A 22812-nucleotide genomic window follows, 5' to 3' on the forward strand; every position below is an offset into this window, starting at 1 on the left:
CCACCATGGAGTGTCTACCCTCGGCTTCCTCCAGATTATGACCTCAGCTGAGTGGAGGAGTTCCCACACAAGGAAGAAGAATACAGAGGGCCACCTTTGGATGCAAAAACCTTTATTGAATCTAAGGAAGAGAAGAAGGTAGCTGAAAGAGGACACCGGGAGCAGCCACTGGGGTACAGTGGGGGTGTCCGTTTGCCTGGCCTGCAGAGGGATGGAGGGAGGAAAACAGGTCCCAGTAGGGTGGCATTGGACGATGATGACAGAAAAGGAAGGGAAGAGAATAGAGAAAAACTATCAGTAAATCAAAGGGCAAAAATCCATGTTCCAAAGACCCATTTTCAGCGAAGCTCCACGTCCTGAGGTTGTGGAAGTTATTGCCAGAAGATGTTGCCAGCAGCTCTAGCAGGGACGACAACAACTGCTGCCATAGCAGTTGGTGATGCAGGAGATGTCAAAGCCGCCAGAGCTGATGGGCACTCCGCCACAGCTGAGGATGTTGCCAACAGCAGCAGAGGTGGAGGATCCCACGGCGGTGTTCTGTGGGGAGGAGCTGAGGATGGGACCAGGCAGGGTCACCAGCACAGCAGGCGGCTGAATAACAACGTGGGAGCTCTGGCACTGCCTGACACAGCACTCATTGCAGCTGCTGGCCAGCGGGCAGGGGCCGCAGGGCTGGCAGCAAGGGTCACAGGGCTTGCAGGAGGACATGGCTCGGGGTCACAGGTGCACCTGGCACAGAGGGCAGAGAGAAGCACAGAGTGAGGACACGGGAGAAGCAGCTCTGCACCCAAATACACTGCGGTCAAAGCACCTCCTGGCCCACATTGCAGGGCCCAGCTCAAAGTCCAGGAGACACCTCAGCCAAGTCCCAGCCTCTCTCTGTCTGCACAAGACCTTCTCTCCCCTGCCCTCTCCCAGCACAAGCAGGTCCAAGCCCTGCACTACGACAGCCCCTCTCAGCTGAGACCTCCAGCCAGGCAAGAGCTGCTCTGGAAGGAGGAACAGGAGGAGGAAGAGGAGTAGAGGCTTCCCACTCACCTGATTCCTGAGGAGAAGGAGGTGAGAGAAGTGGATGAGAGAGCAGAGACTTGGGCTGCCTTTTATAGCAGTCCTGCATTGCCTCAGGCCCAGAGGCTCCTTAGTGTAAGTCATAATTTTCTGTCCAGCTCATGTCAAATGTGCACCATCCCAGCTAATGGTAGGGGCTGTGTCCTGGTTTTCTGCACTGCAGCCTCTATTTCCTGGCTTCTGCCCTGTGCGTTCCTATCTGAAGACTCCTTCTAGGGCCAGGAATGAGAGATCTAAGAATTTCCAGGATATAAAGACGTCAGAGTAGGCAGAATGCTCGGATCATGGTCTGGTGGCATTCCATGCAGGCTCATGACCTGAACCTGTGTCTTTCCTGTGGCTTTCTTTGTGGCAAAGCACTCAGGGCATCACTCTCATTCTTCCTGTATCCCTGCCCATCTCTCCCTCATCCCTTTGTGACATCCTGTTGTGGTGTGGGTTCAGTTTCCATTTGTATTGTTTTCCCCGTTGCTGTTGTTCTCCCCATCTTATAATGTTCTCCCCCTTTTCCATCCCTAAGCCTATGTTGATGGTTCAGCGCTGGTTTCCCCCTTTCCCTGACTTGGTCCCCCCTGTTCTGGGAAGGCGGCCAAGCCCTTGTCTCCACCCCCGTTCCCTTAGCAGCCACCCCACTTATTACATTTTCCCCTCCTCCAGAGCCCTGTTCATCTCCTGAAACCCCCCCCATCCTTCCAGAAACTTCTCCCTTCCTCGGAGGGTGATTGGGCCGGTGCTCCGAGCCCCTCCCTGACTTTTATATCATTAGTTCTTGTCCATGTCAGTTATATTCAATTCCCCTCTCAGTTTCCCCCATTGATTCTTGTACCTATGTTACACCACCTTTATATACTGCCGTTACTCATTGTCCCCTGCCTTTTCCCGCCTGGATCCCCTGGAGACAATGAGACAATAATCCTCTGGACTGCACCAGGCGAGTTAAGACCCTCTTTTCTCTCAAGCTTCTCCGCTTTTGCCGCTCCTCTTGATATTGCTGCCCTGTCGAAGGCGCTGCCCAGACGTCCCTGACGCATCCGGGTAGTGCCCCTCGCTGCTAGCTGCTGCTGTGCTCCGAGCTAGCCGGCGCCGCCTCCCCCCCACTCTCAGGGGAGTAAAGTGCACTCGATGCAGCAGCGTGGCAGATTGGCGACCAACATAGGGCGTGAGGAGATCGCCGGACCCTGCGGCAGGAGTCAGCAGCCTCGAGAGGAGTTTTGCCTCCTTTTCGTCATCTGACGCTTGCTCCGTGGATGTTAAGCTACCCTGCTCTGTGAGCAGACCCCGTTTTAGCTGTAGCGCTCCGGACAGGGATTGGATCGACACCTCCCACACCCAGGAGCCGATCCGGGATCGAAGCCGCGGACCTCTGAGGTTTTTTTCCCGCTTTCCCGCTGGTCAGGGGTGAGTAACTCCAGCTTCCCAACTTCAGGAGTTGCCCCCCCGCCCTATCTCCCGGTTTCACCTGGTCGAGTCGGAGGTTTCGCCCTGGGCTCGATGAGGCTGGGGCTAGCGGTTGGGGTTTTTTGTTAGCGTTTTTTTTTGTTTCACTCCGAAAGTTCGTTTTTGTGGGGCAGAGATGGGTGGCAAACTCTCTGTCCCCCAGAAAAGAGTGTTTCTCCAAGTTGTGGATATCCTTGGGGGGAGGGAAGTTAATATAGTTAAGCGGGAGTTAAAATATTTAGTTATATGGTTGTTCACTCAATTTCCAGAGATCTCCCCCGATTTAGTTAATGAAATAAAATTCTGGAATTCAGTTGGAGACAAATTAGTGCAATTAGAATCTAAAACGAGATCAAAAAACAAAAAATTAGTTTATTGGAGCTTCCAAATTATAACAGCTTTAAGAGAAAAACAGAAATTGAAGGAACAACCACCCCCCCATTCGTGTTCTCCAAACCCTCATGTCCCAGACCCTTGTTCCACCCCTTCTTTCCCTGAGAATAGAAGAACCCTTAGGAGAGCAGTTCACAAGAGCACCGCGCCGGCTTTCTACCGCTCGCCGGGCACTCCTCAGGGTTCCCTGACCCCCTGCCTCCAAAGTCCTGGCCAGACTTCGGAGAGCTCTCTCCAATCCCCCGATTCCCTTTCCCCTGAGTCCCCAGTTGTGCGTCCCAAAGTTAGATTTGCAGTTTCAGAGGGCAGCAGCCCCCAGACCTCTTCACAAAATGGCTCCCATGGAGCTCAAAACGGCTGCGACCGCATGGCTTTTCCCGCCATCAGCTTTTCTTCTCCCCATAATCCTTTTCTTTCTCCCGCCAACCCTTTCCCCACCCCTTCCCATTTCTGTAACCCCGCCCCTAATTATGTTAATTCTCCTCCCAATCCCCCGCCTTCCTACATGCCCCTTTCCCCTCCTTCTTCCCAAGCCCTGCCTTTTGCACACGCCCCTCAGGCGGAGCCAATTCCATCAACTCCACCTCCTAGCTCCGCCCTGGTTCCCACACCTAGCCCCTCCCCTTGGCTTCCGGGTTCCCACGCCCCGCCTCCCAGTTCCCACGCCCCGACTTCCGGGAGTGGAGATCAAGATGATTCGAATTTTACTGTGCCATCTTTAATAACTGCAGCTCCAGTCTCTTACCAGAGAGACGGTGAAGGGCCCACCAGAGCGCAATGGATCCCATTCCCCCACTCCACCATCAAGGAGTTGTGCAAAGCTCAAAAGGAGTTTTCCCGAGAGAGCGAATACTTCCGGGGACTCCTCCGGGCCTCTTTATTAGATACAAATGTAGTACCCGCCAACTTGCGGACGCTTTTTTCATGTCTCCTTAACCCCACCGAATTTTTGGTGTGGGAGGAGGCGTGGAAAAAGGGGATAAGGGATATTTTTCCACAATTGTGGGAAAATACCTAGACTGCCACAACGCCTAGTGGTGAAGTTGTTTGTACCGACCTACTGGTCGGTCTTGGGAATGGGGCCGACGGAGCTGTTCAAGCCAGAGTCACCCCCCGTTTAGCGCTCTGGGAGAGTGCAAAGGTGGCCGAGCGAGCTTTCCTAGCACTCCGCCCTATCACCCAGGAGCCCACCTTTTCTAAAATTTTCCAGGGGCCAGGGGAACCATTCATTCTTTTTGTTGAGCGTCTCCGCAGGGCTATTGAACAACAAGTCCAGGTGGAGAGCGCTCGACCTGAAATCCTAGTGGAATTAGCGAATGCTAACGCTAACACACCCTGCAAAGCTGCAATCTTGAGTCTCCCGTTGGATCCACCACCAACCATCCAGAAGATGATTGAAGTCTGCCAGCGAAAGGTCCCATCAATCCTCAGGGAGGACCCCGGAGCAAGACCACCAGCCCGCCGGGTGTCCTTTGCTGAGGCGGCAGACTTCAGCAGAGACGTGATGACAGCACAACAGACACCGACGCAGAGACGGAAGCCAAGCCAAGGACAGTGCCACCTGTGTGGCGATCCAAGCCATTGGATGCCTGACTGCCCCATACGAAACCAATTTTACGAACTCAAGAGGAGGCAGGGAGCATCCACAGAGGGGAATGAACAACTGCCAAAAAACTAAATTATGAGCGCAACCCCTCCATGCGCAATTATACAAATATGGTGGGAAGTAACATCAATAATGGGGGGAATTCAGGGAGGGGACCTGTCCTAGGGTGACTGTTATCCCCATTCGTGTGTATGTAATTTATGCTGGATATTATGTTCTGTGCCTTTAAGACTGGCAGAGTGAGAGTTTTGTTTTGGGCCTCCTATCAGCTACTCGGCGGGACATACAGATAGCACCAGAGCATGTTGCGGCTTCTCTGCTTTTTGCCCTGCTTTTTGCTCTCGCTCTTGCTTCTGCTTCGCTTCTGCTTTGCTTGCTCTTGCTTCTTTCCCCCCTTCTCATTAGTTACCTTAGCTAAACAGTCCAAATTCCTTTCTGGACTGTTCTCCCCCCCCCCCCCCCCCCCCCTCCCCGTTGGACCTGCTGACTGCTCCGGACTGGGATTCAGAACACCGAGAGAGAGAGGTTACACCTTGTGGCTGCAGCAGCTGCCTCAGCACCGGAGGGACTGACAACAGCAAACCCCCAGGAGAGACTTTTCTGAATTTGTCATCTTTCTCAGAGCAGTGGAAGAGTGGTGTCATCCGGTATTGCTCATTGTGTGTGCTGGGGGGTGCTGTGCTTGTCAAATAAACAGGTTCTTTCCACCTCTCTCCGAGGAATTCTTCCTGAACCAATTGGGGAAGGGGCCTGTGGGTTTGCTTTTGGAGAAGCCCTTTTTGGGGATTCTCTCCAAATTTGCCCTAAACCAGGACAGGACCCCAATCCCACACCTCAAACCTGACCACTTCACCAGACAGGACCTTCACACTTAACCAAACTTTACCAACTATTACAACTTCTCTTTGTGCCTTCCCTTTCAGGTTGCACCTCGTAGAGTCTCTTATCATCGTAGACTCCCTGCACAAGCCTGCGATGGTCGAGTTTCAGGCACCAGGTACCTGGAACCAACTCGGGTGTAAGTGCGTTGTCGTAGGAGACACAAAATTCACTCCCCCGGAAATTTCCATCATTCCAGGAGTGCTACCGACACTCACTGACAAATTCATCATAAGCATCATGTGTATTCAGCCACCTGTTGTTTTGCCCAAGGGTCAAATCATTGCACAAGAGATACCGATTTTTACATCTTTAATTGAACAGTGTGAGCACACATCAAACATATCACCACCTACATTCAATGGCAATTGGGTTCAGACTTTAAGTCTTGAGAAACCCCGGCTCACCTGCAAACTTACAAAAAATGGGCAATCGACAAAAGTGAATAGGATGCTTGACACGGGAGCAGATGTGACAATCATTCCCACAAGGGAATGGCCGTCACAATGGGAATTGCAAAGCGCTGCCGGGCGAATCCAGGGTGTAGGGGGTTTCCAATTAGCTAAACAATCAAAGAGTGTGGTGCAAATTATGGGGCCAGGTGGGCTATTAGCTTCTATTCGCCCATTTGTTTTAGATTATGCGGAAAGCCTGTGGGGGAGAGATGTTTTAGCCCAATGGGGAGCTACAACTAACCTGCCCAAAGCTCCTCAAATTTTTCAGTAGCGGCCACTGAAGAGCGCCCTACCCACAAATTGACTTGGAAATCAGACAAACCTATTTGGGTAGAACAGTGGCCGCTCAATAAACAAAAACTAAAGGTGCTCACAGAGCTCGTGGAAGAGCAACTGAAAAAAGGTAACATCGTAGAATCCATGTCACCGTGGAATTCCCCCGTCTTTGTTATCAAAAAACCAAACAAAGACAAATGGCGACTCCTCCACGACCTCTGCCAAATTAACAACATTATTGAAGATATGGGCATTCTCCAACCAGGGATGCCGTCCCCAACCATGCTCCCCCAAAATTGGAATTTGGCCATTTTAGACATTAAAGATTGCTTCTTCCAAATTCCCCTTGACCCAGATGATGCTCAGCGCTTCGCCTTCACGATTCCCGCCATCAACCATGAAGCCCCAGGGAAGAGGTACCACTGGAGAGTCTTGCCGCAAGGCATGAAAAATTCGCCTGTGATTTGCCAGCGGTACGTCTCTTCCTTGCTGTCCCCCGTTTGCGCGGCAGCAAAGAACACCATCATACTTCATTACATCGACGACATTCTAATATGTGCTCCTGACGATGACACACTTACCCACGCTCTTGCCCTGACAACCGATGCGTTGACTTCTGCAGGGTTCGAGCTTCAAGAAAGTAAAATTCAAAAGATGCCACCCTGGAAATACCTTGGTCTCGAAATCACTAAGCGGACCATTGTTCCGCAAAAATTGGCAATTAACACTAAAGTGTCCACTTTGGCAGATGCCCAACAGCTGTGTGGAGCTTTGAATTGGGTAAGACCTTGGCTAGGCATCCCTACAGAAGACCTAGCCCCCCTTTTCAATCTTTTGAAAGGGGGGGAAGAACTTGGTTCTCTAAGGACCCTTACCCCAGAAGCCGCCCCAACCTTAGAAAAAGTACAAAAAACCATCTCACAGAGACAGGCACGTCTATACCACCCAGATCTGCCTTTTAAGTTTATAATCTTGGGATCACTGCCGCACCTCCACGGTTTGATTTTCCAGTGGGATGAAGCAGCAAAAACATCCCAGGACCCTGGCTTGAGGGACCCTCTCTTGATTATAGAGTGGGTGTTCCTCAGCCACCACAGGTCCAAAAGAATGACACGGCCACAAGAACTGATGGCTGAGCTGATCCGGAAGGCTCGCTTCCAGATCCAGGAACTGGCCGGTGACGACTTTACATGCATACACATGCCAATTCAATTGAAATCGGGCCAACTAACCAAGGCCATGCTGGAACATCTCCTCATGAAGAATGAAGCTCTCCAATTCGCTCTGGATTCCTACACCGGACAAATTGCGATTCACAAACCAGCCCACAAATTGTTCAATCAGGATGGTCAATTTAAATTATCTCTAAAAAGAATTCAGAGCCGGAAGCCCTTAAAGGCTTTGACAATATTCACTGATGCATCCGGAGCATCCCACAAGTCTGTGGCGACTTGGAGGGATCCTCAGACTCAGCAATGGGAGACCAATGTCGCTAATAGTTGAGGGATCACCTCAAATTGCTGAGTTGGCCGCCGTCGTCAGAGTCTTTGAAAAGTCCTCCGAGCCCTTCAATTTGGTGACCAATTCAGCGTATGTAGCCGGTGTAGTGTCCAGAGCAGAGAACGCAGTTCTCCAGGAAGTTTCCAACATGGCCCTCTTCAAATTGCTCTCGAGACTTGTAGAGCTGGTCTCCTGTCGAGAGCAACCATTTTATGTGTTGCATGTGAGGTCCCACACCAATCTCCTGGGGTTCATCGCAGAAGGGAATCGGCGTGCCGATACCCTGGCTGCCCCTGTTGAAATGGCCCCGCTCCCCAATGCCTTCCAGCAAGCAAAACTCAGCCACCAGCGGTTCCATCAGAACGCGCCCGGCCTGGTCCGTCAATTCCAACTGACTAGGGACCAGGCAAAGGCGATTGTGGCCACATGCCCACAGTGCCAGTCCTTCCAACTCCCTGCCATCAATGCTGGCGCTGACCCAAGGGGGCTCCACAGCTGCGAAATCTGGCAAATGCACATCACACACATTCCCTGTTTTGGCAAGTTTAAATATGTGCATGTCTCTGTTGATACATTTTCTGGGGCCGTCTACGCTTCTGCACATGCAGGAGAGAAAACCGCAGATGTTAAAAAACATCTGTTGTTAGCCTTTTCTGTGTTGGGTATCCCCAAAGAAATCAAGATGGACAACGGGCCAGGGTACACCTCCAGGGAGTTCCGGAGCTTCCTGCAGGAGTGGGGAGTGAGTCACAAGACCAGCATCCCTTACTCCCCGACAGGGCAAGCTGTGGTTGAACGGGCCCACCAGAGCCTCAAATGGACTCTAGAACATCAAAAGGGGACTGTGAAGGTGGAGTCCCCTCAGATCCGACTCGCCAGGGCCTTGTTCACCATCAACTTCTTAAATTGCAGTTTTGAGTGCCTGAACCCGCCCATCGCGAGACATTTTGATTCCAACAAAGCAACCAAGTTTAAGGACAGACCGCCTGTTCTAATTAAAGACCCTGAGACCTGGAAAACTGAAGGGCCTTTTGACCTGGTGACCTGGGGTCGTGGGTACGCTTGTGTATCCATCCCCGCCGGGCTCAAATGGGTCCCTTCGAAATGGGTCAAACCCTTCCTTCCAGGGAAGACACACAAGCCCAGCGCCTCTCCACAAATCACTCAATCAGCTTTGAGGTGCAAACGTAAAGTTTGTTTCGTGTCCAGTGCCCCCCAAGCTGAACCATCCCCCCCAGGTGCCCTCAGTTTTAACTTACTTTCTTCATTTATTTCAGTTGGACCCCGACTCTTCAGTTTAAGCATGTTATTATTCTCATTATTTTCATTCTCTTATGTGATATCCTGAGTTCTTCAATTCTGTGTAAGCTACTCCTTCGTTTCCTATCTACCTCCACACCACAAATCAACCGTGTCGCAGTTCCCTCTCCTGAAAGCTCTCGCCAAGAAGATTCACCCTATGAAGAGATGTACTTTTCCACAACTTCGCCTGCGCCTCAGTAGTTTACAGCTCCGAAGACCACCGACGGAGCCGAAGACCAAACATCGTCAGACTCAGAAACTAGTCTTTAAAGACAAATTTTTAATTTGTTTTACAAAACAAAAAAGAGGGAAATGTTGTGGTGTGGGTTCAGTTTCCATTTGTATTGTTTTCCCCATTGCTGTTGTTCTCACCATCTTATAATGTTCTCCCCCTTTTCCATCCCTAAGCCTATGTTGATGGTTCAGCCCTGGTTTCCCCCTTTCCCTGAGTTGGTTCCCCCCAGTTCTGGGAAGGCTGCCAAGCCCTTGTCTCCACCCCCATTCCCTTAGCAGCCACCCCACTTATTACATTTTCCCCTCCTCCAGAGCCCTGTTCATCTCCTGAAAACCCCCCCCATCCTTCCAGAAACTTCTCCCTTCCTCGGAGGGTGATTGAGCCGGTGCTCCGAGCCCCTCCCTGACTTTTATATCATTAGTTCTTGACCATGTCAGTTATATTCAATTCCCCTCTCAGTTTTCCCCATTGGTTCTTGTACCTATGTTACACCACCTTTATATACTGCCGTTACTCATTGTCCCCTGCCTTTTCCCGCCTGGATCCCCTGGAGACAATGAGACAATAATCCTCTGGACTGCACCAGGCCCTCTTTTCTCTCAAGCTTCTCCGCTTTTGCCGCTCCTCTTGATATTGCTGCCCTGTCGAAGGCGCTGCCCAGACGTCCCTGACGCATCCGGGTAGTGCCCCCCGCTGCTAGCTGCTGCTGTGCTCCCAGCTAGCCAGCGCCGCCTCCCCCGTGCTCTCAGGGGAGTAAAGTGCGCTCGATGCAGCAGCGTGGCAACATCCCATGAGTTTTCACGTGCAGCCTGTTTTCCCAGCCCAGTTTGGGAATGGATAGGGGACATAAGGTATTCTTTGTGGTCTTGCTTCCCCTCTATTACGTCTCCCTTTGGTCAGCACTCCATGCCTGCTTCTGAAGCTGCCTCCTCTTGCCCTTGGCTGGACTCTGAGCTGTGGTCGGTGGCACAGGGCTGGATGGATGGTGCCCTGCAAGCTGCTCTGTCAATTCCCTTTCTCAGGCAGTAAGACAAGATAAAAAAAACCTGATCACAGCTTGAAGCTTGATAGTAGGCAGTTTGCTAAAGCAAAAGGTAGAGAATATGCATGCGCAAAGGCACTGGGAAAGAAGATCAATGTATGGCCTCCTTCCCTCCAGAAGTGATGGCGGGCAAATTCCCAGGAAGCAGGGCTTCCTCCTGTGTCATGGTTGCTCATGATGGCACACTTTGTAACTCAGGCTGCAGCAATGGGCTCTGTGAGAAGAGTCCAGTGGCTCCAGCCAGCTCTGCCTGAGTCAGCTCCAGCTGTGTCCAAAGGGGACTCAGCTCTGCCCAGCACTGAGCATGTTTGTCCCTCTGCTGATGCCTCTGTGAAAGCAGATTTCATTAGAAATGGTTTGGGCTGGAAGGAAACTTCCAGACCATTTCTTTCTATACCTCCCTTCCTCAACAGAGCGTCACCCACTGAACCAGATTGCTTCAAGCTCTGTCCAACCTGGTCTTGCACACTTCCAGGGTTGAGGAATCTAAACTCCTTCTGGGCAAGTTATCACAATGCCTCAGTGTTCTCACAGAAAGGGACATTGTTGCGAGGTCCAAGAGAAGGGGAACAAATCAAATTGCACTGCAGGGATTGCAATGCTGTGCTTCCCCGACATGTTTTCCATGGAGCAAATTAGGAGAATTGTCTGAGGAAGAAGGAGAAATCGGAGGCCGAGCTTTGAATGCAAAAGGAACTTTATTGAGTCAAAGGAAGAGAAGGAGAGGGCTCAGAGAAGGCACCTGAGGGAAGCAAGTAAGGTGCAGCGGCATGCCTGATGCTCTGGCTGCTGAGGGAAGGAGGCCAACAGGTCCCACTAGGCTGGCATTGAGTGTTGGTGACAGCAAAGGAAAGAAAGAGAAAAAAAAGAGGAGGAGGAGAAGAAGGAGAAAAAGTCCAAAGCCTTAAATCCATTGTTCCAAAACCGATTTTCATTCCATCACCATGATCTGAGGTCTTGGAGGTTCTTGCCCGAGGACATTGTCAGCAGCATCTTTAGCAGGGACGACAGCATCTGCTGCCAGCACAGCAGTTGGTGATGCAGGAGATGTCAAAGCCCCCAGAGCTGATGGGCACTCCCTGAGAGCTGAGGATGCTGCCAACAGCAGCAGAGGTGGAGGATCCCACGGCGGTGTTCTGTGGGAAGGAGCTGAGGATGGGGCCAGGCAGGGTCACCAGCACAGCAGGCGGCTCAATGACAACGTGGGAGCTCTGGCACTGCCTGACACAGCACTCATTGCAGCTGCTGGCCAGCGGGCAGGGGCCGCAGGACTGGCAGCAAGGATCGCAGGGCTGGCACTGCTGGCACTTCTCAGAGCAGGACATGTCTGGAGCCTGGCGCTGCACCTGGCACAGAGGGCAGGGAGGAAGCAGAGCACACGCACACCTGAGACACAGCTCGCAAGGCACCCCCAGCAGCACAAGGCCCCTGCTGCCTGCACTGCCCCAGCCTGGGCAGCCCCAACCTGGGCATGCTTTGCCTGAGCCCAGCACGCTCCTTCCCAGCTCAGCCAGGCCCAGCTCTGCTCCTGCCTAACCAGGGGCAAAATCAGCACGTCAGCCCAGCCTCAGCCTCTGGCCACAGCACACGCTCTCCCCTCTGCCCACACCAGCACCATTGCAGAACAGCCCCAGAAGAAGAAGGAGCTGGAACAAGGTCCAGAAAGGTCAATGCTGTCATGCAGGGGCTGAAAGAGAAAGGGGCTTCCAACTCACCTGATTCCAAGGAGAAGGAGGTGACAGAAGTGGTTGAGAGAGCCACCAGTTTGGCTGCCTTTTATCCTTGCCCCACAGTGCCTCAGGGCCCACAGTTTGTGCTGTCAAGGTGACGATATTCCTGCATGATCCCAAATGAATGGAAAGATCTCTGGGAATGGCATGGCATGACTTGGATTTTCCCTCTACCATGACTTTGCATTTCCTGTCTTACCTCATTCCCAATCCCTCACGGACACTTCTTCTGAGTGCTGGCATGCAAGATTCCGTGATTCCTGGAGCAAGGATGTGTCAGTGTGGTTAAGAGACATGAACTATGTGCAGAAGGGATCTCAAGGAGGCAGGAGATGCCAGCCTCAGGCATTCTTTGGGATATTTTCCGTTCCTGCTGCCTGGAAGTGCCTCATCTGCTCCCAGCCCTCGAGTCTTTGGCTCATCACCAAACAGCTCTCCTTCGAGCCTTGACTGTGTGGTAAAACTTCTTTGCCTTCCTCCTTAGCCTCTACAGTGCATGAGACTCCTGTAGCTCTACTGCCTGAGCTTCTGTCCTGCTTGGTGTTCCCAGCATCTGCTCTGACTGGGAGCTCTCCAGCATCTCCTCAGTCACATCCCTTCCTCAGGCCTCTGCCCCATGTGCTCCCCCACAATAATGTGCGTGGCAGTGTGGCTGTGGCCCAGTGTGTGCCAGTGTCTGCACATCCTTGTGCCCTGGTGGGAACAGCCCCTGAGAGCCTCTGGCCTGCACCCTGGGGATGGTTGTGCCCAGGGCAGGGCACTTGTGTGCAACCCCCTGTGCCCGTGTGCCTGTGCCCGTGTGCTGGGCTCTGTGCTCTGGGCTCATCTCTGAGCACAGCTGGCCAGGCTGGCAGTGTGTCAGTGCCCTGGGTGTGTGTGCACAGCTGGGCCTGAGCTGAGCTCTCAGCCCAGCCATTGCCAACCCTGTAGCGCCTTCCCTGCCCAGCAGTGCCAGCCACTGACACACACTCAGCACCCAGTTCCTTCTCTGCAGGAACCTGGACAGGGCCACGGCACCCACATCTCTCAAGGACAATCCTAAGTCCAAGCCATTCCTCTGATGCCACCTCCAGGCATCCTTGGCGCCCTCAGGTGTTTCCCAGGGTCCTTGTTCCTGCCTCATGGGAAGACTTTTGTGTGACAGAGTTCTGGTGGCTCTGTGGGCTTGGGGGATTCCACTGCCTACAATGGCCATTGCCCCATTGTCCAGGAACTCTGTGAAACTGATGGTTTCAAAGAGAATGAGTAATGTGGAGAGAAACTCTTGACCATGTCTGGGAGGTGGAGGCCGGAAGGTGGGGGAGTTTCTCCTCTGCCATATCCAGATGAGGAACCAGTGGCAGCCTTCAACATAGTTGGAGGATGATTTTGGTTTTGGTTCTGTCCTGGTGCTCACTTGATTCTCTGTAACCATTCAGCTCTGCCTGTGTACAAAGAAGCTGAGCAGAAGTTTAATGTGAGGGAGGTGTTTAAAGTGAAGAGGTTGTGGAATATCCCCAGGCACTGCTGTTTTCCATTCCCTGTCACCCTTTGACATAATCTCCTCCTGATGATCAATCTTTTGGGGAAGCCAGGGATTTGTTTGGGAGCTCCAATAGAAAAGGCACAAAGTAAAGGCGCTCCAGCATGGAGTATCCACCCACAGCTTCCTCCACTTTTTGCCCTGAGAATATTGGAACAGGCCCCACACGAGGAAGAAGAATAGAGAGGGCAAGGTTTGGATGCAAAACAACTTTATTGAGTCTAAGGAAGAAAAGAAGGTAGCTCAAAGAGGGCACCGGGAGCAGCCAGTGGGGGTGTCCATTTGCCTGGCCTGCAGAGGGATGAAGGGAGGCAAACAGGTCACAAAAGTCTGTCATTGGGAGATGGAGTGAGTAAGGAAGGCAAGGGAAGAGAGTGAAAGAAAAGAGCAGTAAAGCAAGGGCACAAATCCATTGTTTCAAGGATCCATCTTCAGTGCCGCTCCACGTCCTGAGGTTGTTGTGGTTCTTGCCTGAGGAGGTTGCCAGCAGCTTTAGCAGGGACGACAACAACTGCTGCCATAGCAGTTGGTGATGCAGGAGATGTCAAAGCCTCCAGAGCTGATGGGCACTCCGCCACAGCTGAGGATGTTGCCAACAGCAGCAGAGGTGGAGGATCCCACGGCGGTGTTCTGTGGGGAGGAGCTGAGGATGGGCCCAGGCAGGGTCACCAGCACAGCAGGCGGCTCAATGACAACGTGGGAGCTCTGGCACTGCCTGACACAGCACTCATTGCAGCTGCTGGCCAGCGGGCAGGGGCCGCAGGGCTGGCAGCAAGGGTCACAGGGCTTGCAGCAGGACATGGTTCGGGCTCACAGGTACACCTGGCACAGAGGGCAGAGAGAAGCACAAAGTGAGGGTACATGAGAAGCAGCTCTGCACCCAAACACTCTGCAGCCAAGGCACCTCCTGGCCCACATTGCAGGGCCCAACTCAAAGCCCAGCAGCCACCTCAGCCAAGTCCCAGCCTCTCTCTGTCTGCACAAGACTTTCTCTCCCCTGCCCTCTCCCAGCACAAACCTATCCACACGTGCACGACGACAGCCCCTCTTAACTTAGACCTCTAGCCCAGCACGAGCTGCTCTGGAAGCAGGAACAGGCGGAGGAAGAGGAGTAGTGGCTTTGCACTCACCTGATTCCTGAGGAGAAGGAGGTGAGAGAAGTGGATGAGAGAGCAGAGACTTGGGCTGCCTTTTATAGCAGTCCTGCATTGCCTCAGGCCCAGAGGCTCCTTAGTGGAAGCCATAATTTTCTGACCAACTCATGTCAAATGTGCACCATCCCAGCTAATGGTAGGGGCTGTGTCCTGGTTTCCTGCACTGCAGCCTCTATTTCCTGGCTTCTGCCCTATGAGTTCCTATCTGAAGACTCCTTCTAGGGCCAGGAATGAGAGATCCCAGAATTTCCAGGATATAAACACCTCAGAGTAGGCAGAAATCTTGGATCATGGTCTGGTGGCATTCCATGCAGGCTCATGACCTGAACCTGTGTCATTCCTGTGACTTTCTTTGTGGCAAAGCACTCAGGGCATCACTCTCATTCTTCCTGTATCCCTGCCCATCTCTCCCTCATCCCTTTGTGACATCCCATGAGTTTGCACGTGCAGCCTGTTTTCCCAGCCCAGTTTGGAATGGATAGGAGAAATAAGGCATTCTTTGTGGTCTTGCTTCCCCTCTATTACGTCTCCCTTTGGTCAGCACTCCATGCCTGCTTCTGAAGCTCCTTCCTGCTCTTGCCCTTGGCTGGACTCTGAGCTGTGGTCGGTGGCACAGGGCTGGATGGATGGTGCCCTGCAAGCTACTCTGTCAATTCCCTTTCTCAGGCAGTAAGACAAGATAAAAAAAACCTGATCACAGCTTGAGGCTTGATAGTAGGCAGTTTGCTAAAGCAAAAGGTAGAGAGTATGCAGGCACAAGTACACTGGGAAAGAAGATCAATGTATGGCCTCGTTCCCTCCAGAAATGATGTCGGGCAGTTTCCCAGGAAGCAGGGCTTCCTCCTGTGTCATGGTTGCTCATGATGGCACACTTTGTAACTCAGGCTGCAGCAATGGGCTCTGTGAGAAGAGTCCAGTGGCTCCAGCCAGCTCTGCCTGAGTCAGCTCCAGCTGTGTCCAAAGGGGACTCAGCTCTGCCCAGCACTGAGCATGTTTGTCCCTCTGCTGATGCCTCTGTGAAAGCAGATTTCATTAGAAATGGTTTGGGCTGGAAGGAAACTTCCAGACCATTTCTTTCTATGCCTCCCTTCCTCAACAGAGCGTCACCCACTGAACCAGATTGCTTCAAGCTCTGTCCAACCTGGTCTTGCACACTTCCAGGGTTGAGGAATCTAAACTCCTTCTGGGCAAGTTATCACAATGCCTCAGTGTTCTCACAGAAAGGGACATTGTTGCGAGGTCCAAGAGAAGGGGAACAAATCAAATTGCACTGCAGGGATTGCAATGCTGTGCTTCCCCCACATGTTTTCCATGGAGCAAATTAGGAGAATTGTCTGAGGAAGAAGGAGAAATCGGAGGCCGAGCTTTGAATGCAAAAGGAACTTTATTGAGTCAAAGGAAGAGAAGGAGAGGGCTCAGAGAAGGCACCTGAGGGAAGCAAGTAAGGTGCAGCGGCATGCCTGATGCTCTGGCTGCTGAGGGAAGGAGGCCAACAGGTCCCACTAGGCTGGCATTGAGTGTTGGTGACAGCACAAGAAGGGAAGAGAAAAAAAAGAGGAGGAGGAGAAGAAGGAGAAAAAAGTCCAAAGCCTTAAATCCGTTGTTCCAAAGCCGATTTTCATTCCATCACCATGATCTGAGGTCTTGGAGGTTCTTGCCCGAGGACATTGTCAGCAGCATCTTTAGCAGGGACGACAGCATCTGCTGCCAGCACAGCAGTTGGTGATGCAGGAGATGTCAAAGCCTCCAGAGCTGATGGGCACTCCCTGAGAGCTGAGGATGCTGCCAACAGCAGCAGAGGTGGAGGATCCCACGGCGGTGTTCTGTGGGAAGGAGCTGAGGATGGGGCCAGGCAGGGTCACCAGCACAGCAGGCGGCTCAATGACAACGTGGGAGCTCTGGCACTGCCTGACACAGCACTCATTGCAGCTGCTGGCCAGCGGGCAGGGGCCGCAGGACTGGCAGCAAGGATCGCAGGGCTGGCACTGCTGGCACTTCTCAGAGCAGGACATGTCTGGAGCCTGGCGCTGCACCTGGCACAGAGGGCAGGGAGGAAGCAGAGCACACGCACACCTGAGACACAGCTCGCAAGGCACCCCCAGCAGCACAAGGCCCCTGCTGCCTGCACTGCCCCAGCCTGGGCAGCCCCAACCTGGGCATGCTTTGCCTGAGCCCAGCACGCTCCTTCCCAGCTCAGCCAGGCCCAGCTCTGCTCCTGCCTAACCAGGGGCAAAATCAGCACGTCAGCCCAGCCTCAGCCTCTGGCCACAGCACACGCTCTCCCCTCTGCCCACACCAGCACCATTGCAGAACAGCCCCAGAAGAAGAAGGAGCTGGAACAAGGTCCAGAAAGGTCAATGCTGTCATGCAGGGGCTGGAGGAGAAAGGGGCTTCCAACTCACCTGGTTCCCAAGGAGAAGGAGGTGACAGAAGTGGTTGAGAGAGCCACCAGATTGGCTGCCTTTTATCCTTGCCCCACAGTGCCTCAGGGCCCACAGTTTGTGCTGTCAAGGTGACGATATTCCTGCATGATCCCAAATGAATGGAAAGATCTCTGGGAATGGTATGGCATGACTTGGATTTTCCCTCTACCATGACTTTGCATTTCCTGTCTTACCTCATTCCCAATCCCTCACGGACACTTCTTCTGAGTGCTGGCATGCAAGATTCCGTGATTCCTGGAGCAAGGATGTGTCAGTGTGGTTAAGAGACATGAACTATGTGCAGAAGGGATCTCAAGGAGGCAGGAGATGCCAGCCTCAGGCATTCTTTGGGATATTTTCCGTTCCTGCTGCCTGGAAGTGCCTCATCTGCTCCCAGCCCTCGAGTCTTTGGCTCATCACCAAACAGCTCTCCTTCGAGCCTTGCCTGTGTGGTAAAACTTCTTTGCCTTACTCCTTAGCCTCCACAGTGCATGAGACTCCTGTAGCTCTACTGCCTGAGCTTCTGTCCTGCTTGGTGTTCCCAGCATCTGCTCTGACTGGGAGCTCTCCAGCATCTCCTCAGTCACATCCCTTCCTCAGGCCTCTGCCCCATGTGCTCCCCCACAATAATGTTCGTGGCAGTGTGGCTGTGGCCCAGTGTGTGCCAGTGTCTGCACATCCTTGTGCCCTGGTGGGAACAGCCCCTGAGAGCCTCTGGCCTGCACCCTGGGGATGGTTGTGCCCAGGGCAGGGCACTTGTGTGCAACCCCCTGTGCCCGTGTGCCTGTGCCCGTGTGCTGGGCTCTGTGCTCTGGGCTCATCTCTGAGCACAGCTGGCCAGGCTGGCAGTGTGTCAGTGCCCTGGGTGTGTGTGCACAGCTGGGCCTGAGCTGAGCTCTCAGCCCAGCCATTGCCCACCGTGTAGCGCCTTCCCTGCCCAGCAGTGCCAGCCACTGGCACACACTCAGCCCCCAGTTCCTTCTCTGCAGGAACCTGGACAGGGCCACGGCACCCACATCTCTCAAGGACAATCCTAAGTCCAAGCCATTCCTCTGATGCCACCTCCAGGCATCCTTGGCGCCCTCAGGTGTTTCCCAGGGTCCTTGTTCCTGCCTCATGGGAAGACTTTTGTGTGACAGAGTTCTGGTGGCTCTGTGGGCTTGGGGGATTCCACTGCCTACAATGGCCATTGCCCCATTGTCCAGGAACTCTGTGAAACTGATGGTTTCAAAGAGAATGAGTAATGTGGAGAGAAACTCTTGACCATGTCTGGGAGGTGGAGGCCGGAAGGTGGGGGAGTTTCTCCTCTGCCATATCCAGATGAGGAACCAGTGGCAGCCTTCAACATAGTTGGAGGATGATTTTGGTTTTGGTTCTGTCCTGGTGCTCACTTGATTCTCTGTAACCATTCAGCTCTGCCTGTGTACAAAGAAGCTGAGCAGAAGTTTAATGTGAGGGAGGTGTTTAAAGTGAAGAGGTTGTGGAATATCCCCAGGCACTGCTGTTTTCCATTCCCTGTCACCCTTTGACATAATCTCCTCCTGATGATCAATCTTTTGGGGAAGCCAGGGATTTGTTTGGGAGCTCCAATAGAAAAGGCACAAAGTAAAGGCGCTCCAGCATGGAGTATCCACCCACAGCTTCCTCCACTTTTTGCCCTGAGAATATTGGAACAGGCCCCACACGAGGAAGAAGAATAGAGAGGGCAAGGTTTGGATGCAAAACAACTTTATTGAGTCTAAGGAAGAAAAGAAGGTAGCTCAAAGAGGGCACCGGGAGCAGCCAGTGGGGGTGTCCATTTGCCTGGCCTGCAGAGGGATGAAGGGAGGCAAACAGGTCACAAAAGTCTGTCATTGGGAGATGGAGTGAGTAAGGAAGGCAAGGGAAGAGAGTGAAAGAAAAGAGCAGTAAAGCAAGGGCACAAATCCATTGTTTCAAGGATCCATCTTCAGTGCCGCTCCACGTCCTGAGGTTGTTGTGGTTCTTGCCTGAGGAGGTTGCCAGCAGCTTTAGCAGGGACGACAACAACTGCTGCCATAGCAGTTGGTGATGCAGGAGATGTCAAAGCCCCCAGAGCTGATGGGCACTCCGCCACAGCTGAGGATGTTGCCAACAGCAGCAGAGGTGGAGGATCCCACGGCGGTGTTCTGTGGGAGGAGCTGAGGATGGGCCCAGGCAGGGTCACCAGCACAGCAGGCGGCTCAATGACAACGTGGGAGCTCTGGCACTGCCTGACACAGCACTCATTGCAGCTGCTGGCCAGCGGGCAGGGGCCGCAGGGCTGGCAGCAAGGGTCACAGGGCTTGCAGCAGGACATGGTTTGGGGTCACAGGTACACCTGGCACAGAGGGCAGGGAGAAGCACAAAGTGAGGACACGTTAGAAGCAGCTCTGCACCCAAAGACCCTGCAGCCAAGGCACCTCCTGGCCCACATTGCAGGGCCCAGCTCAAAGCCCAGGAGCCACTTCAGCCAAGTCCCAGCCTCTCTCTGTCTGCACAAGACCTTCTCTCCCCTGCCCTCTCCCAGCACAAACCTATCCACACGTGCACGACGACAGCCCCTCTTAACTTAGACCTCTAGCCCAGCACGAGCTGCTCTGGAAGCAGGAACAGGAGGAGGAAGAGGAGTAGTGGCTTTGCACTCACCTGATTCCTGAGGAGAAGGAGGTGAGAGAAGTGGATGAGAGAGCAGAGACTTGGGCTGCCTTTTATAGCAGTCCTGCCCTGCCTCAGGCCCAGAGGCTCCTTAGTGGAAGCCATAATTTTCTGACCAACTCATGTCAAATGTGCACCATCCCAGCTAATGGTAGGGGCTGTGTCCTGGTTTCCTGCACTGCAGCCTCTATTTCCTGGCTTCTGCCCTATGAGTTCCTATCTGAAGACTCCTTCTAGGGCCAGGAATGAGAGATCCAAGAATTTCCAGGATATAAACACGTCAGAGTAGGCAGAATGCTCGGATCATGGTCTGGTGGCATTCCATGCAGGCTCATGACCTGAACCTGTGTCATTCCTGTGGCTTTCTTTGTGGCAAAGCACTCAGGGCATCACTCTCATTCTTCCTGTATCCCTGCCCATCTCTCCCTCATCCCTTTGTGACATCCCATGAGTTTGCACGTGCAGACTGTTTTCCCAGCCCAGTTTGGAATGGATAGGAGAAATAAGGCATTCTTTGTGGTCTTGCTTCCCCTCTATTACGTCTCCCTTTGGTCAGCACTCCATGCCTGCTTCTGAAGCTCCTTCCTGCTCTTGCCCTTGGCTGGACTCTGAGCTGTGGTCGGTGGCCCTAGGCTGGATGGATGGTGCCCTGCAAGCTACTCTGTCAATTCCCTTTCTCAGGCAGTAAGACAAGATAAAAAAAACCTGATCACAGCTTGAGGCTTGATAGTAGGCAGTTTGCTAAAGCAAAAGGTAGAGAGTATGCAGGCACAAGTACACTGGGAAAGAAGATCAATGTATGGCCTCGTTCCCTCCAGAAATGATGTCGGGCAGTTTCCCAGGAAGCAGGGCTTCCTCCTGTGTCATGGTTGCTCATGATGGCACACTTTGTAACTCAGGCTGCAGCAATGGGCTCTGTGAGAAGAGTCCAGTGGCTCCAGCCAGCTCTGCCTGAGTCAGCTCCAGCTGTGTCCAAAGGGGACTCAGCTCTGCCCAGCACTGAGCATGTTTGTCCCTCTGCTGATGCCTCTGTGAAAGCAGATTTCATTAGAAATGGTTTGGGCTGGAAGGAAACTTCCAGACCATTTCTTTCTATGCCTCCCTTCCTCAACAGAGCGTCACCCACTGAACCAGATTGCTTCAAGCTCTGTCCAACCTGGTCTTGCACACTTCCAGGGTTGAGGAATCTAAACTCCTTCTGGGCAAGTTATCACAATGCCTCAGTGTTCTCACAGAAAGGGACATTGTTGCGAGGTCCAAGAGAAGGGGAACAAATCAAATTGCACTGCAGGGATTGCAATGCTGTGCTTCCCCCACATGTTTTCCATGGAGCAAATTAGGAGAATTGTCTGAGGAAGAAGGAGAAATCGGAGGCCGAGCTTTGAATGCAAAAGGAACTTTATTGAGTCAAAGGAAGAGAAGGAGAGGGCTCAGAGAAGGCACCTGAGGGAAGCAAGTAAGGTGCAGCGGCATGCCTGATGCTCTGGCTGCTGAGGGAAGGAGGCCAACAGGTCCCACTAGGCTGGCATTGAGTGTTGGTGACAGCACAAGAAGGGAAGAGAAAAAAAAGAGGAGGAGGAGAAGAAGGAGAAAAAAGTCCAAAGCCTTAAATCCGTTGTTCCAAAGCCGATTTTCATTCCATCACCATGATCTGAGGTCTTGGAGGTTCTTGCCCGAGGACATTGTCAGCAGCATCTTTAGCAGGGACGACAGCATCTGCTGCCAGCACAGCAGTTGGTGATGCAGGAGATGTCAAAGCCTCCAGAGCTGATGGGCACTCCCTGAGAGCTGAGGATGCTGCCAACAGCAGCAGAGGTGGAGGATCCCACGGCGGTGTTCTGTGGGAAGGAGCTGAGGATGGGGCCAGGCAGGGTCACCAGCACAGCAGGCGGCTCAATGACAACGTGGGAGCTCTGGCACTGCCTGACACAGCACTCATTGCAGCTGCTGGCCAGCGGGCAGGGGCCGCAGGACTGGCAGCAAGGATCGCAGGGCTGGCACTGCTGGCACTTCTCAGAGCAGGACATGTCTGGAGCCTGGCGCTGCACCTGGCACAGAGGGCAGGGAGGAAGCAGAGCACACGCACACCTGAGACACAGCTCGCAAGGCACCCCCAGCAGCACAAGGCCCCTGCTGCCTGCACTGCCCCAGCCTGGGCAGCCCCAACCTGGGCATGCTTTGCCTGAGCCCAGCACGCTCCTTCCCAGCTCAGCCAGGCCCAGCTCTGCTCCTGCCTAACCAGGGGCAAAATCAGCACGTCAGCCCAGCCTCAGCCTCTGGCCACAGCACACGCTCTCCCCTCTGCCCACACCAGCACCATTGCAGAACAGCCCCAGAAGAAGAAGGAGCTGGAACAAGGTCCAGAAAGGTCAATGCTGTCATGCAGGGGCTGGAGGAGAAAGGGGCTTCCAACTCACCTGGTTCCCAAGGAGAAGGAGGTGACAGAAGTGGTTGAGAGAGCCACCAGATTGGCTGCCTTTTATCCTTGCCCCACAGTGCCTCAGGGCCCACAGTTTGTGCTGTCAAGGTGACGATATTCCTGCATGATCCCAAATGAATGGAAAGATCTCTGGGAATGGTATGGCATGAGTTGGATTTTCCCTCTACCATGACTTTGCATTTCCTGTCTTACCTCATTCCCAATCCCTCACGGACACTTCTTCTGAGTGCTGGCATGCAAGATTCCGTGATTCCTGGAGCAAGGATGTGTCAGTGTGGTTAAGAGACATGAACTATGTGCAGAAGGGATCTCAAGGAGGCAGGAGATGCCAGCCTCAGGCATTCTTTGGGATATTTTCCGTTCCTGCTGCCTGGAAGTGCCTCATCTGCTCCCAGCCCTCGAGTCATTGGCTCATCACCAAACAGCTCTCCTTCGAGCCTTGCCTGTGTGGTAAAACTTCTTTGCCTTACTCCTTGGCCTCCACAGTGCATGAGACTCCTGTAGCTCTACTGCCTGAGCTTCTGTCCTGCTTGGTGTTCCCAGCATCTGCTCTGACTGGGAGCTCTCCAGCATCTCCTCAGTCACATCCTTTCCTCAGGCCTCTGCCCAATGTGCTCCCCCACAATAATGTGCGTGGCAGTGTGGCTGTGGCCCAGTGTATGCCAGTGTCTGCACATCCTTGTGCCCTGGTGGGA

The 22812-nt window shown here is 53.2% G+C and overlaps 4 protein-coding genes and 1 pseudogene across 8 annotated transcripts in view; all 5 read right to left on the bottom strand.

Annotated features, from left to right (window-relative positions):
• The window catches only part of LOC103824570 (feather keratin Cos2-2-like), a 45458-nt gene extending 25762 nt beyond the window's left edge, over window positions 1-19696 (bottom strand). Inside the window, exon 1 of one of the 2 annotated variants that reach the window (XM_050985649.1) lies at window positions 19669-19696. The gene's annotated coding sequence lies outside the window, so the exon portion shown is untranslated. Of the gene's footprint in view, window positions 1-14575; window positions 14603-19668 lie in introns of those variants that run through there. The other variant, XM_050985650.1, reaches the window with a different exon arrangement.
• LOC103824573 (feather keratin Cos2-2-like) lies at window positions 96-6513 on the bottom strand (annotated as a pseudogene).
• Window positions 10873-22513, bottom strand: LOC103825768 (feather keratin Cos2-2-like). 4 transcript variants are annotated; one of them, XM_050985620.1, is made up of 3 exons: window positions 22310-22513; window positions 11909-12029; window positions 10873-11539 (listed from the first exon to the last, which is right to left on the bottom strand). In XM_050985620.1, the coding sequence occupies exons 1-3, from the start codon at window positions 22351-22353 to the stop codon at window positions 11189-11191; spliced, it is 516 nt and encodes a 171-aa protein (XP_050841577.1). In that variant the 5' UTR covers window positions 22354-22513; the 3' UTR covers window positions 10873-11188. The 4 variants fall into 4 exon arrangements, with proteins under 4 accessions (XP_050841577.1, XP_050841575.1, XP_050841576.1 ...); XM_050985618.1 differs by lacking the exon at window positions 22310-22513 and adding an exon at window positions 17217-17309; XM_050985619.1 differs by lacking the exon at window positions 22310-22513 and adding an exon at window positions 12123-12756.
• LOC127059076 (feather keratin Cos2-2-like) lies at window positions 15965-17099 on the bottom strand. The gene is made up of 2 exons (XM_050985634.1): window positions 17002-17099; window positions 15965-16632 (listed from the first exon to the last, which is right to left on the bottom strand). The coding sequence occupies exon 2, from the start codon at window positions 16609-16611 to the stop codon at window positions 16282-16284; it is 330 nt and encodes a 109-aa protein (XP_050841591.1). The 5' UTR covers window positions 16612-16632; window positions 17002-17099; the 3' UTR covers window positions 15965-16281.
• On the bottom strand, window positions 21058-22192 carry LOC115484468 (feather keratin Cos2-2-like). Its single transcript, XM_030231099.2, has 2 exons — window positions 22095-22192; window positions 21058-21725 (listed from the first exon to the last, which is right to left on the bottom strand). The coding sequence occupies exon 2, from the start codon at window positions 21702-21704 to the stop codon at window positions 21375-21377; it is 330 nt and encodes a 109-aa protein (XP_030086959.1). The 5' UTR covers window positions 21705-21725; window positions 22095-22192; the 3' UTR covers window positions 21058-21374.
• Window positions 22514-22812: the final 299 nt, after the last annotated feature.

Source organism: Serinus canaria, chromosome 27 (assembly GCF_022539315.1).
Source record: "Serinus canaria isolate serCan28SL12 chromosome 27, serCan2020, whole genome shotgun sequence".
In the NCBI taxonomy this organism is placed as follows: domain Eukaryota; kingdom Metazoa; phylum Chordata; class Aves; order Passeriformes; family Fringillidae; genus Serinus; species Serinus canaria.